The sequence below is a fragment of the Ctenopharyngodon idella genome, chromosome 3, assembly GCF_019924925.1.
Source record: "Ctenopharyngodon idella isolate HZGC_01 chromosome 3, HZGC01, whole genome shotgun sequence".
NCBI classification, from domain to species: domain Eukaryota; kingdom Metazoa; phylum Chordata; class Actinopteri; order Cypriniformes; family Xenocyprididae; genus Ctenopharyngodon; species Ctenopharyngodon idella.
The window spans coordinates 33,405,034-33,418,422 of NC_067222.1; the positions used below are offsets into that span (position 1 = coordinate 33,405,034).

At 40.2% G+C, this 13,389-nt stretch overlaps 1 protein-coding gene across 3 annotated transcripts in view; it reads right to left on the minus strand.

Annotated features, from left to right (window-relative positions):
* Positions 1-13,389, minus strand: part of prkcbb (protein kinase C, beta b) — a 140,004-nt gene that overhangs the window by 37,576 nt on the left and 89,039 nt on the right. For all 3 annotated transcript variants that reach the window (XM_051887476.1, XM_051887475.1, XM_051887477.1), the window contains 3 exons: positions 10,328-10,501; positions 6,783-6,874; positions 2,022-2,084 (listed from right to left, as the gene is read on the minus strand). In XM_051887476.1, the coding sequence (XP_051743436.1) occupies positions 2,022-2,084; positions 6,783-6,874; positions 10,328-10,501 (329 nt within the window). The remainder of the gene's footprint in view (positions 1-2,021; positions 2,085-6,782; positions 6,875-10,327; positions 10,502-13,389) is intronic.

Consider the following 13,389-nt stretch of genomic DNA (forward strand, 5'->3'; position numbering starts at 1 on the left):
AAGTATGGCTTGCTACTGCTAATAGACACTCTGCTGTGAGCATGTAAGACATGCTGCTGCTGCCTGAATAGACATACATAAATCCCCTAGCAGATCTAGGCAGGTGGAGCTGGGGGAGGTGGAGGGTTTCAGAGGAAATCTGAACTACTCTACAGCAAACACTGAGTCAAACTATTTACAGTAAATGTTGAACAAACAATCTCATTGGCTGCACACACACACTAGAGTTCTGCTACCTGACACGAGCCTGATGGGTCCCGAAGAACTCGCAATTTTCGGGTCGGTTTCGGGATAAGGTTTCATGAATATCTTTAGGTTCGGGTCGGGTTCGGGTTTGTAACTAAGAAAAACTATATAGACTTAATAAAGGTTTGCGTACCACCTGCTGTGTTGTGGCTGAATGAGCGTGTGAGTTTGGGAGCACATTTATACACTATATTGCCAAAAGTTTTGGGACGCCTGCCTTTACGTGCACATGAACTTTAATGACATCCCATTCTTAATCCGTAGGGTTTAATATGCAGTTGGCCCACCCTTTGCAGCTATAACAGCTTCAACTCTTCTGGGAAGGCTTTCCAAAAGGCTTAGCAGTGGGTTTATGGGAATTTTTGACCATTCTTCTAGAAGCACATTTGTGAGGTCAGGCAGTGATGTTGACAAGAAGGCCTGGCTCGCAGTCTCCGCTCTAATTCATCCCAGAGGTGTTCTATCGGGTTGAGGTCAGGACTCAGTGCAGGCCAGTCAAGTTCCTCCACACCAAACTCGCTCATCCATGTCTTTATGGACCTTGCTTTGTGCACTGGTGCGCAGTCATGTTGGAACAGGAAGGGGCCATCCCCAAACTGTTCCCACAATGTTGGGAGCATGAAATTGTCCAAAATGTCTTGGTATGCTGAAGCATTAAGAGTTCCCTTCACTGGAACTAAGGGGCCAAGCCCAACCCCTGAAAAACAACCCCACACCATAATCCCCCCTCCACCAAACTTTACACTTGGCACAATGCAGTCAGGCAAGTACTGTTCTCCTGGCAACCGCCAAACCTAGGCTATTAACTGTTTTGCGCATATGCTCCCGCTCTCACGCGTTCTTTTGGTTACAACACAGCACACAGCACTCAAACCTTTAACTATGAGCGAAATAAGACAAAAAAATTACGGAGGGAAGACTTATTACAGAGCCAAATGCAGGGAAAGCTGCACTACCAATTCTACCGTATATATAAGGAAAATATTCGTCAGACTCAGTCACTCCTCCTGTTTGCTGCATAACAGGTGAGCCTGGGTATTGCACACAACACGCAACACAACACAATATTTAGCTATTTTTGGTATTTTAAATGAAATGCAATATGGATGAATCAGTTTTAAATGATTCACAGAAAGTTAATGAATTCACCAACTCTATTGCTGTATTTCAATCCAAAACAATATTTAATCATCTTTCTCAAGTCATGAACTAGTCTAATAATGCAAACTTTATGGCCAAATGGCAATAAAGGATATAAAATCATTGCAATTTTCATTCACTCTTTTTATCTCAACTACACCATTAATATTCATTACACTGGCCAGCTTATGCAGCTTTATAAAGGGAAGCACAGGTGAGCTGGATGAAGGAGAAAAAAGGGCTTTGTAAAGAATTCATGAATGTTGTCTGTTTGCAGTGGAAACATGTTTTGTGTTAACAGCCTGGATTACAGCCCTACTTCCTGTTTAGGCCATCGTCCAGGGGCTGTCTTGCTACACTGGTACAAGGAAAAAGAATATTGTTTTTGTAATGAAATGAAACGCAAAACAATTCAAAACTCTGCACTGTTTGATTAAGTCGCAGGTCATGTTTAATTAATCACAACTCAAGATGTCCAATGGAAAGACATTGTGTTCTGGAAGCGAGTCGTCTAATACCCCATCCCCTCTAAAGACCGTTGCTGTGGCCATAATGTGCAGTCAATTGTTATAAGGAAGTCTCTTCTCACTTCTATGTGTGACTGATATGTGTGTTGCTGTCTGGGCTTCACTCACCTGTATATAATGCCCTTCAAATGCAGAAAGAACAGGCCTATGGCGATTTCTGCAGCATAGAACCTAAACACACACACACACACACCTGAATCAATATGAACATCTGAGCACAGGAGATTAATTAGTTTAGCTGCTTTTCTTGGATAATGTGGATGGTCAGAAGCCAGTCAGATGGTCATTATCACAAAATAAACTCCAACACGAAGTAGAACGGTCCACATAATGTGATGACTGACCAATCAGAATCTAGTATTCCAGAGATCTGTCTAATAAATAATATATAAAGGTGCATTTGATAAAGGTGCATTTGATAAAAGTGCCTTTTCTCTTGAGAGACACAGAGACTGGAGCTCTGCCCTCGGAAAAGACATAAGAGAGATAAAGCAAGCCAGATATCTGTTATTAATACAAGCATGTAGTAATCTTTTATTTATCAGGTGGCGTGTTTGTCTGTCCCATATTTTAGAGCAACATTTGAAGAGAATTAGCATTTGTGTTCAGTGACTAATGCAGCTGGGGGTGGAGCAGAAAACAGGCCTCACTACAGAGTCAGATTATGTCAAAAGATAACTTGTTTCCAGGCCAGAGCGGCAACCAGCCTTCGGCTATCGCCACTCAGAGAGAGAGAAAAACGAGAGGTGAATTCCCTAAACATGTGCAACATTTTTACAGCTTCATTTGAGCTTCATGTACAAAACTCAAGAGAGATTTGTCTGCCACAATTAACAGTGTTATTACCATTTGCGGTAAAAGTTGCTGAATGGCTTTTCAGTTAAAACAAGATGTTTGAGTGTATTATGTGAATAAATGGTGGCTATATATCCAGATACTGAAAGAATAGGGGAGGAGGAGCAAAGTAATAAGAAAATAGTAATTACGGAAGCTGTTACACTTGTCACGTTTGCTGTGGTCCAAGTCTAAGTGCAATTGTTCCCGGCACCCCCGCCGCGTGATAGAAAACGCAAGTCAATTTACTCAGACCACCTCCTACAGCGAGTCTCAGATTCGGTACCATGGTGCACTCCCTTGTCCGCATGACATCTTTCACATAACCAATTTTTCATGCGAACTGTGCCCCGTTTTGAACTAAACTGCCAGTGTGAAAGTACCATGTGTCTTACAATCAAATAAGACTGACTCTCATTATGTCTTAATACAGGCAAATAAAAGCCACTCACTGTGTTCCATACAACCATTGTGGGATTTTGCATGTGGAAACCTGGATCTATTCCACTACCAACAGCTACAGCATGCTGCAATCATTCCACGTCCTCCCTGTCATTGGGTGCTTATAATCACCCTGACCTTTGAACTGTGCTGAGCTTCATATCCAACACAATGACAACGTGGCTCTCCTCCAAAGAGACGGGCTAATTCTTTATGATAAAGGGCAGACAGCAAGCCGCAAGCAGAGCAAATAGAGATGAAGCTTGTTAGAGGTGGAGACAGAACGTGGTTCTGAGAGGAGATTACCGCAAAGGTCAGCTCAGTCATCTACTGCCAAGGTGCCGTCCATACTGAGATCACACTCAAATGCCTGTCTATTCGTTGTTGGTTTGGTCTTTCTTCAAATTAGTTACAGGGTGGTTCACAGGAATTTCAGCTTGTATGTGATGACTTTAAATGAATTCAGGACTATTCAGACTATATCACTTGTGATTGTGCTTTGTGAATGCAAAATGCTCCGTGTTCACTTTATTAGTACGAGAACCTCTTTTTCTTATACTAACTTTAAACAAAAAAGTGAAACAAGACGTAAGAGTAGGGATGTGCAATATTGACAAAAAAATGTTAATATTTTCTCGAATTTTGCCGATAACAATAATTAGACGATATTCTTCTGAGTGTGTTTTTGTGCTGGTACCTTGGCTGGTTTACGCCTGTCGTGGACAGCTGATTGCCAAAGCTCATATTCATTTATATTTCATATTCTTCATATTTTGCATGATGGTGGTTAGTTCACAGCAGTGACAGACATTCACATTTCATTAAGGGGTGCTAATCTGACTGGGAGGCATTTGTACCTTTTGAACCATTTTTAACTTTATTAGATGTATGCATCATCTTTTACGTCAAAGTCTTACATTTAATAAATAAATGTTATATAATAAGACAATATAGGGCTGTTACCAATCAAATTAAATCAGTATAAATAAAAAAAAAAAAAATCCAAAAGTTCAAACGACTGATTCATTCAGGAACAAAGTAAGTGACTGTCTTTAAGAATGGTCATTGAATCATTGACTCACCAGATTCGTTTAAAGCACATGACTCATTCAGTAATGAAACACTGCTGTGTGTTGCTCCAAGACACATGAGAGTTAATCCGTGGGTTTGTTTGGAACTATTTTCGTTGGTGAAATAGTGCAAAGACAGACAATACTGACAATACTGTGTCTAAAATATAACTCAAAATATTACCTTCTTGTTTATTGAGATGTTGTACAAAATCAATATCACAATCATGCTGATATTCTGAAAAATGTCACTGTTGCTCATGTAATGTTACTAAACTATGATACAACCTGAATTCCGGAAAAGTTGGGACGTTTTTTAAATTTGAATAAAATTTAAAATTTTACACTTTTATCCACTAAATGCTCATTTCAAATTTGTTGCCTGCTACAGGTCTCAAAAAAGTTGGCACGGGGGCAACAAATGGCTGTAAAAGCAAGAAATTTTGAAAAGATTCAGCTGGGAGAACATCTAGCAACTAATTAAGTTAATTGATATCAGGTCTGTAACATGATTAGCTATAACAGGCATGTCTTAGAGAGGCAGAGTCCCTCAGAAGTAAAGATGGGCAGAGGCTCTCCAATCTGTGAAAGAGTGTGTAAAAAGATTGTGGAAAACAATGTTCCTCAACGTCAAATTGCAAAGGCTTTGCAAATCTCATCATCTACAGTCCATAACATCATCAAAAGATTCAGAGAAACTGGAGAAATCTCTGTGCGTAAGGGACAAGGCCGAAGACCTTTATTGGATGGCCGTGGTCTTCGGGTCCTCAGACGACACTGCATCACTCATCGGCATGATTGTGTCAATGACATTACTAAATGGGCACAGGAATATTTCCAGAAACCGCTGTCGGTAAACACAATCCACCGTGCCATCTGCAGATGCCAACTAAAGCTCTATCATGCAAAAAGGAAGCCATATTTGAACATGGTCCAGAAGCGCCATTGTGTCCATTTAAAATGGACTGTTTCAAAGTGGAAACGTGTTCTATGGTCAGACGAGTCCAAATTTGACATTCTTGTTGGAAATCATGGACGCTGTGTCCTCCGGGCTAAAGAGGAGGGAGACCTTCCAGCGTGTTATCAGCGTTCAGTTCGAAAGCCAGCATCTCTGATGGTATGGGGGTGCATAAGTGAATACGATATGGGCAGCTTGCATGTTTTGGAAGGCACTATGAATGCTGAAAGGTATATAAAGGTTTCCAGACGACGTCTATTTCAGGGAAGGTCTTGTGTATTTCAGCAGGACAATGCAAATCCATATACTGCAGCTATTACAACAGCATGGCTTCGTCGTAGAAGAGTCCGGGTGCTGAATTGGCCTGCCTGCAGTCCAGATCTTTCACCTATAGAGAACATTTGGCGCATCATTAAACGAAAAAAAAATAATTTTCTCGATGCCCAGATGTCTTCAAACTGTTTTGAAAAGAAGAGATGTTACACCATGGTAAACATGCCCCCGTCCCAACTGTTTAAACATTTATGTTATCTATGTTCTATTGTGAATAAAATATTGGCTTATGTGATTTGAAAGTCTTTAATTTTCATTTTATTCAAATTTAAAAAACGTCCCAACTTTTCCGGAATTCAGGTTGTATAAATATAAGACAAAAACTCACACAGGGGCATTTTTGCCACCATATCTTGATTTTGGGGCCATTCCAACTGCATTCTACTAGGCTACATCATGCAGTGAAGGCGTGCACTAGTAAGTTGTGTGTTTGTTTGGTTTTTGCAAAGTGACCATCGATAATGTCAGATAATCACAAAACCATCGTTAAAACAATTACACTATTACCATAGACTAAACATATTGCACACACCTATGTAAAAGGACAAATAAGCTTTTTATATTTTTCATCTCATCTGCCTCAACTGAACATCTCTTCAAATCACAGGGGGAAAGATGAATAGATCTGCAGAAATGGAGATAAAAAGAAAAAAAGTAGAGTAAAAGAGAAAGTCAAAGATGGGGAGAGCAGGTTGACCTGGCCTTCGTACACCTAATTATGAATTATGCTGAGTAGACACCTCATTTCTCCAACAGGAGGGCACTGAGGAAGAGGAAGAGGAAGAGGAAGAGGAGGAGCGACAGCAGCAAGAGTGGCCCAAACTAGTTTGAGGTCACTTTTAAGTGACAACACAGCACAGCGGGAAACTTTTTCTGCCCTTTGAATGTCCCTCCTTTCCACCCATCATCTGATTGGGCAATAACAAGGAGAGCAACTGTTCATTCTACAGTGTGTGCTAGCTAAATGAGTTTAACCACATTCAACTAACAGACACACATTGGTAAGCTTATCGATGACCTAATCATTGTGCTCATCGATGAACCACTGGTAAACTCAACGGTGAACTCATCGATGAACTCGCTGGTGCATCAATGAACTCACCGGCCCTTTTCCCTCAAAAGGATCATTGGTCAGTATTGTTTTGCTTTTGATTTGATTCTGAAAATGACACATCTTTTCAGAGTGGCCACTTGATGGCGCTATGCGGAGAAAGAGATGAGAGCTGTACTTACACAGCGTGGGGCTCCTTAAACTTGCCGACCTGTTGGATATGGTACATGAGATCCCCACCATTGATGTATTCCATGACAAAGTACAGGCGGTCCTGTAGACACACAGAGACAGTAGGTTAAGAGACAAACACTGGACAGTTGAGAATAGATGACAGAAAGACAGCTGAATTATCTTGTAACATCCAGCTGAATAGAGAAAAGTTACAGAAAAGTTTCTTTGTTTTCAGTTTTCCCTGTGATCATTATTTTAGACACATAATTTTTTAGAATACAATAGGACAGAATAGTAGGTATGAAAATGTAACAATTCTGGTACCAATTATATTATGAATCCTTGATGATTCCTTTACTACAACAGAACACAGTTCTGTAAGAGTTATGTTTAGTTTAATTGTGTATTGATTTCGTTTTCCCTGTTCCTGTTTGCCTGAGTACTCATTGTTAGTCACAATGTTTTCAGATTTGAGTTACGTACCCGTTGCTTGTTATGCTGATTAGTCCCTGTATGTATTTAAGCCCTTAGTTCCTTCTGTTCATTGTTCGGTGTCACTTATGTTTATGTGGTTGTACTATTATTACTACAATCTCCAGAGTTTTACTAGTTTGATTGTAATTAAAAGCTTTTCTGTGGTATTCTCCTTTGTCGTGCGTTTGCTGCAGCCACATCTTTACAAGTTCTTGGTTCATTTTAAATTGGACAGGACAAAAGTAATAATTTACAGTAATTCAGTAACTGTAGAGCGATTCTGTTTCTGATTCACTAAAAACAAACAACTTATAAGAGTCATTCATTTGGGAATTTGATGGAATTAGTCAAGCTGTATGTTTTTGATTCATTGACAACAACATTCAGGTATCTGACAACAATAAAGAAACAACAGTTTTGAAGAGTGGTTCATAAATGTTTGACTCACTAGTCAATCACTCAGGAATGATTCATAAGAGTCATTCATTTGGGAATCCGATGGAATTATTCATGCTATGTGTGAGTGTGTATGCGTGTATATATATATATATATATATATATATATATATATCGCATGACTAATTCCATATATTCTGTATTAACAGTCAGATTGTATGAAATGCTGTTCTGTGTATTGGTTTTACTGTCACTCAACCCTCTGCAAAAACATTTACTGTTAGTGACACAGGCCTATAAAACATTTTTAACACATTCACACACACACAACTGCACATTCACAAACAAGTACACACAAGACAAATCCCAGGACCAAAATCCAGAGATCAAAACACACTGGACGTCTTCATATCTGCAAGTTTCAGCCACATTTTCCCTGGGCTCCATTTTATTGGCTTTCTTCCTGTAATGATGAGGCTTATTTTGCATCAGTTGCGGGTGGTGTAATTTCCTGCAGTAGTGGTGATGTGTGTGTGTGTGTGTTTGTGTGATGGTCAGGGGAATTAGAGTCAGGGAGGATTAAGAGACTGAAAGTGATGAAGAGTGCGAGAGGGACAGGGACTGCTAGGCAGCAGTGCTTAAAGGAGGTCCCATCACTGTCAGGAAGGAAAGAGTGCGGGCGGGAAAGAGTCTTTACCTCACTCCACTACACACCAACTACCTAAACCCCCACAACTACAACACATCAGCATACAAAACCACACACACACACATATGCACACACAAACACACACATCTGACTAACTCCCCATTATAGGCTTGAGGATAATCTACATGACTGCAGCTGTTTGGCTGTCAAATACCTCCTGTGACTGATCCCCCTCCATAAAGAAATCCCCTCCCAACACCCCACTTGGGTATCTTGCCGCTAACCGGGCTTTATTTGCTCTTAACGAACGCATGTGCGAAGGAGGAGATGATTTAGAGACGTAGCTTCATTTGAGGTCCAATGCGTTTCCAGAAAAAATCAGGCATAAAAGAGCTTCAGCCACATGACGTCACAATCTTTTCCTCCCTCAGAGTCTCCTTGGTTTCTGACTCAGTACTCTCTATCCTTTGACTCTCACTTCCTGTCTCGATTTCTCCGTCTCTTGCTATCTTGCTGTCGGTGACAGGGGCTCATGCGGTGCTCAGTAGGATGTTGAGAGACGGTGATGCTGCCTGTCACAGCTCTGCTGCGGCCACAGATGAGTGTGTGGCGTGCTGCCCCCACTGCGAGCATGTCACATTCACATGACCACACACACACACAGCATTCTTTTCGATGTACAAATTACTGCAGTCTCTAAGCACCGTGTGGGGGATGGGGAGGGATGGATTCAAGTGTGTATATGTGTGCCCATGTGTATGTTTTGTCGTGCTACAAAATGAAAGAATACAAAGTGACATGTACCCACGTTTATGCTTATGTCAAGAAGAGACGAGAAGAGAAAAGACGAAAAGAGAAGATGTGAGATGATACTACAGTAAAAGAGGCAAGAAGAGACTAGACTATGACAGAATAGATGAGACAAGACAAGAGAAGAGACAAGACTACAATAGAAGAGGTTATAAGAGAAGAAAAGACACGAGAAGAGGTGAGAAAAGAAGAGAAGAGACCAGACAGAAGAGGTGAGAAGAGAAGAAGAGAATAGAAGAGTTGAGATGAGAGGAGAAGTGATGAGAGAAAAGGTGAGAAAAGAACAAAAGTGATGAGAAGACACGAGAAGAGAAGAGACAAGAAGAGATGAGACGAGAAGAGGAGAGAAGAAGTAAGAAGTAAAACAAGACGAGAAGAGAAAAGCAGAGGCGAGTTGAGAAGGAATGAGAAGAGATGAAAGAAGAGGCAAGAAGAGAAGAAACGAGAAAATTATAGCAGGGTCGAGACGAGAAGGAATGAGAAGAGATGAGAAAAGATGCGAAAAGAGAAGAGACAAGAGAGGAGGCGAGACAAGAAAGAATGAGAAGAGATGAGAGAAGAGGTGAAAAGAGAAGAGACAAGAGAAGAGGCGAAAAGAGAAGGAATGAGAAGAGACGAGAGAAGAGGCGAGATAAGAAGAGAATAGCAGAGGTGAGATGATAATGAAGGAGAGGAGATGAGAGAAGAGGCAAAAAGAGAAGAGACAAGAGAAGAGGCGAGATGAGAAGGAATGAGAAGAGACGAGAAAAGAGGCAAAAAGTGAAGAGGTGAGAGAAGAGGCGAGATGAGAAGAGAATAGCAGAGGTAAGATGAGAATGAATGAGAAGAGATGAGAGAAAAAGTGAAAAGAGAAAAGAGAAGACAAGAGAGAGGCAAGAAGAGACGAAAAGAGAATAGCAGAGGCGAGATGAGGAGGAATAAGAAGAGACGAGAAAAGATGCGAAAAGAAGAGACAAGAGAAGAGGCGAGACAAGAAGAGAATAGCAGAGGTGAGATGAGAATGAATGAGAAGAGATGAGAGAAAAAGCGAAAAGAGAAAAGAGAAGACAAGAGAGAAGAGGCGAGACGAGAAGCGAATAGCAGTGGTGAGATGAGAAGGAATGAGACGAGATGAGAGAAAAGACAAGATGAGAAGAGAAGAGAAGAGAAGAGAAGAGAAGAGAAGAGAAGAGAAGAGAAGAGAAGAGAAGAGAAGAGAAGAGAAGAGAAGAGAAGATGCAGTACCATGGTCTGAAAGCAGGAGTGCAGTTGAGTGAGGAAGGGTGGTTTTCCTGACAAGGCCAACACTCTCTTCTCCACCATTGTGCATTCAACATCATCATCCTGGATCACCACGTCCTTCTTCAGGATCTTTATGGCAAACAGCTCATCTCCTCCCTTCCTCTCGGCCAACATCACCTACAAAATGACAAACACAGGGAGAGTGAAGGCAGCAGAGATGTTCAGAGTTATGTTCAGAGCAAACAGGAGAAAATGAGCAAAGCAACACCATAACACAATGCATGAGCTTCATTTATTAGCAGTGGATACACTGGCCTTTGACTGCGGATCAATACAGCAGCGTTTGCACTCATTCAAGGCACATTTAGAGCACGTTAGGCCAGAGAACACAGTTGGGCCAAGTAGTTGGGGCAGAGATGATATACAAAGACGGACAGAAGAGACAAAGCTCTCGTGCCAGTGTGAGGACAATAAGGAGCTGATTTGAGTGTGGCTCAATGGCACGGTGAAGGAAATCATGAGTGATGGGAGCACAGATTTTAATTGTGCTCATTTTTAGGATTGAGCCTAAAGGCACATGCACTAAAGAGAAGAAACGAGACAACTATAGAGAGAGAGGTAAAAGAGTAGAGAGAAAGACTGCAATGAGAGAAGAAGCAATAGAAATTATGCTAATATTATAAAAAAACAACAACAAAACCCATTTTAACTGAAATAAGATTTTTTTAAATTACAAACAAACCTAACAAAAATATATTTTCCAAATATAACATTAAAACAAATCAAAACACAATGAAAGTGTCTAATTAAATTCATTAACTTTAACAGTGTGTTTTAAATAATGTCAATTAAAATAAGGTGAAAACAAATAAAATAAAATAAAATAAATAATAAAATGTAAACAATAATTCCACTGAGCAGAGAGATTGGCAGCAGTGAGGCCATTCAGAAAAATCTTCTCCATTATTGAGACGTCTGTTAAAACATCTGCTACCAAACAAACATAGATGAAACATAGACGACCTAGACAAATGAAATCAAACACTGATCTCAATCACTACCAATTACCAGATTATTAAATAAAAGCACTAACATTTCAGGTTTTGAGTTTCTCTTTCTATACTACATTGCATCCATATGCAAATTAAGTAAATTTTTCAGTAGCGTAAAATAAGTTGAAACACTTAAAACTGTAGCTTTTCCAGTAACAAGCTACTTTCTTCAACAAAAAACACATTAAGGAAGTAAACTAAGGCAGTATATCCTCTCTCATATTTGTAGAGCCAAAAAAACTGATTCTTTGCAATTAATCCATTCATGTAAATAAACCCATTAAAAAAATTACTGGGTGGCATTTTAAGAATTTTTATATAGCAAGTTGATTTTTCAAGTTGTGGAAAGAGTAGCAGGAGTATCTTGTAGCTTGGAAAGCTACAGATTCCAGTTAGCTTCCCCAACACTGTTGTGTATGCATGTGTGTGTGTGTGTGTGTGTGTGTGTGCACACGTGATGCATTTAAACCCAATCCAATACGGCTGACACAGCCACAGCACTTCTTGTCACCAAACCAATGGCGCTTCATCAGTGTGTGAAAACATCTCTCAAATAACATTATTCATTCTGCGTCAAGGTGACACAGTGATATGGAAGGATATTCCAGACAATTTTCAAAAGAAATTGCAAATTGTATTTGCAATTGAGTTTTACACATGTGGATGCATACCCTGTGACATAATCCAAACGCAATTGCAAATCTTGCATTACCTTTTGCGTTTTCGATGTCGCGAACACACAATGACTGCCAAATTTCAAATGGAACCCTCTTGACAGTCGACTGTGAGTGACGTCACTTACCATACGAACACGCCCCATAGTCTAGTCAATCTGTCGTATAGTCCCACCTCTGACGCTGATTGACAGGTTTCCATGTAAGGCATTGGAAATTCAAATGATAAATGAATTGCGATTGCATTTGAGTTTTGGCAGGCTACATACGCAACGCAAAGAAAACGAAAAAGCAGACGTGGTAGTTGAGATTGCAATTAAAATATGACAGGGTCATAACTCGAAAGACATGGGAAAAACAGTTGCAAATGGACTTTGCAAAATTTGGCAGTCATTGTGCATTTGCGTAAACGAAAATGCAAACTCTAATGCGCGATTTGCAATTGCGTTTGGATTATGTCACATTTTATGCATCCACAAATTGAAAATGCAATTGCAAATACAATTTGCAATTCCGTTTGAATAAAGTCCGGAATATCATTCCATACAGTGAAAATCCTGAAAGAGGAAAAGTAATTCTTAAAGAAACTTTACGGACAGTCTGACTCTGCCTTTTAACTCTGTTGAAAATAAATGCACATATTGAAATGAGCAGAGTTATTTCAGTGTAAAGGCAGCCCCAGATGGACACCTTGTGACTGGCGATGGGAAAAGAGAAGCGATACACTTCAACATTACAGAGGACACCATCTGCTCCTCACAGGCTCTACATCCTAACACACACACACACACACACACACACACACACACACACACACTCACTCTACTCTGGCAGCATAGCAAGCAGGTTATGACCATTCCAACGCATTCATTACCGCTGCATACCTGTTTAGAAAAACGCACATCAAACAAAAGGTACGCGACTGCACACGGTGCTCCAAAGTCTCAAGGACATTGTCAGCTAGCGCAGCCACACAAAAGTGTCTGTTGGATGAGAACAGCTCCAGGATCAGCATATTCAAGGACAGAATCTGATCAATGACCATGTCTCCAACTGTGAGATCTGCATCAAACCCATAATCACACAACTGGACTCATGAAAGTGCACATTTGTCAGGCTTTGAAGCTCCTTCTCCCATTTACACTTGAAAATAATTTTCTTAATGAGCATCTTTTTTGCTACTTTAGCTTTTAGCAGCAGTCACTGATGAAGGAATGTTTTAGTAGGCTATCGACTGACAATCTATGTTACATAAAACAACAGTGTTTTTCTATTTCTATAGAAAAGAGAATACTTTTTGTGCGCCAAAAAAAACAAAATAACGACTTTATTCAACAAT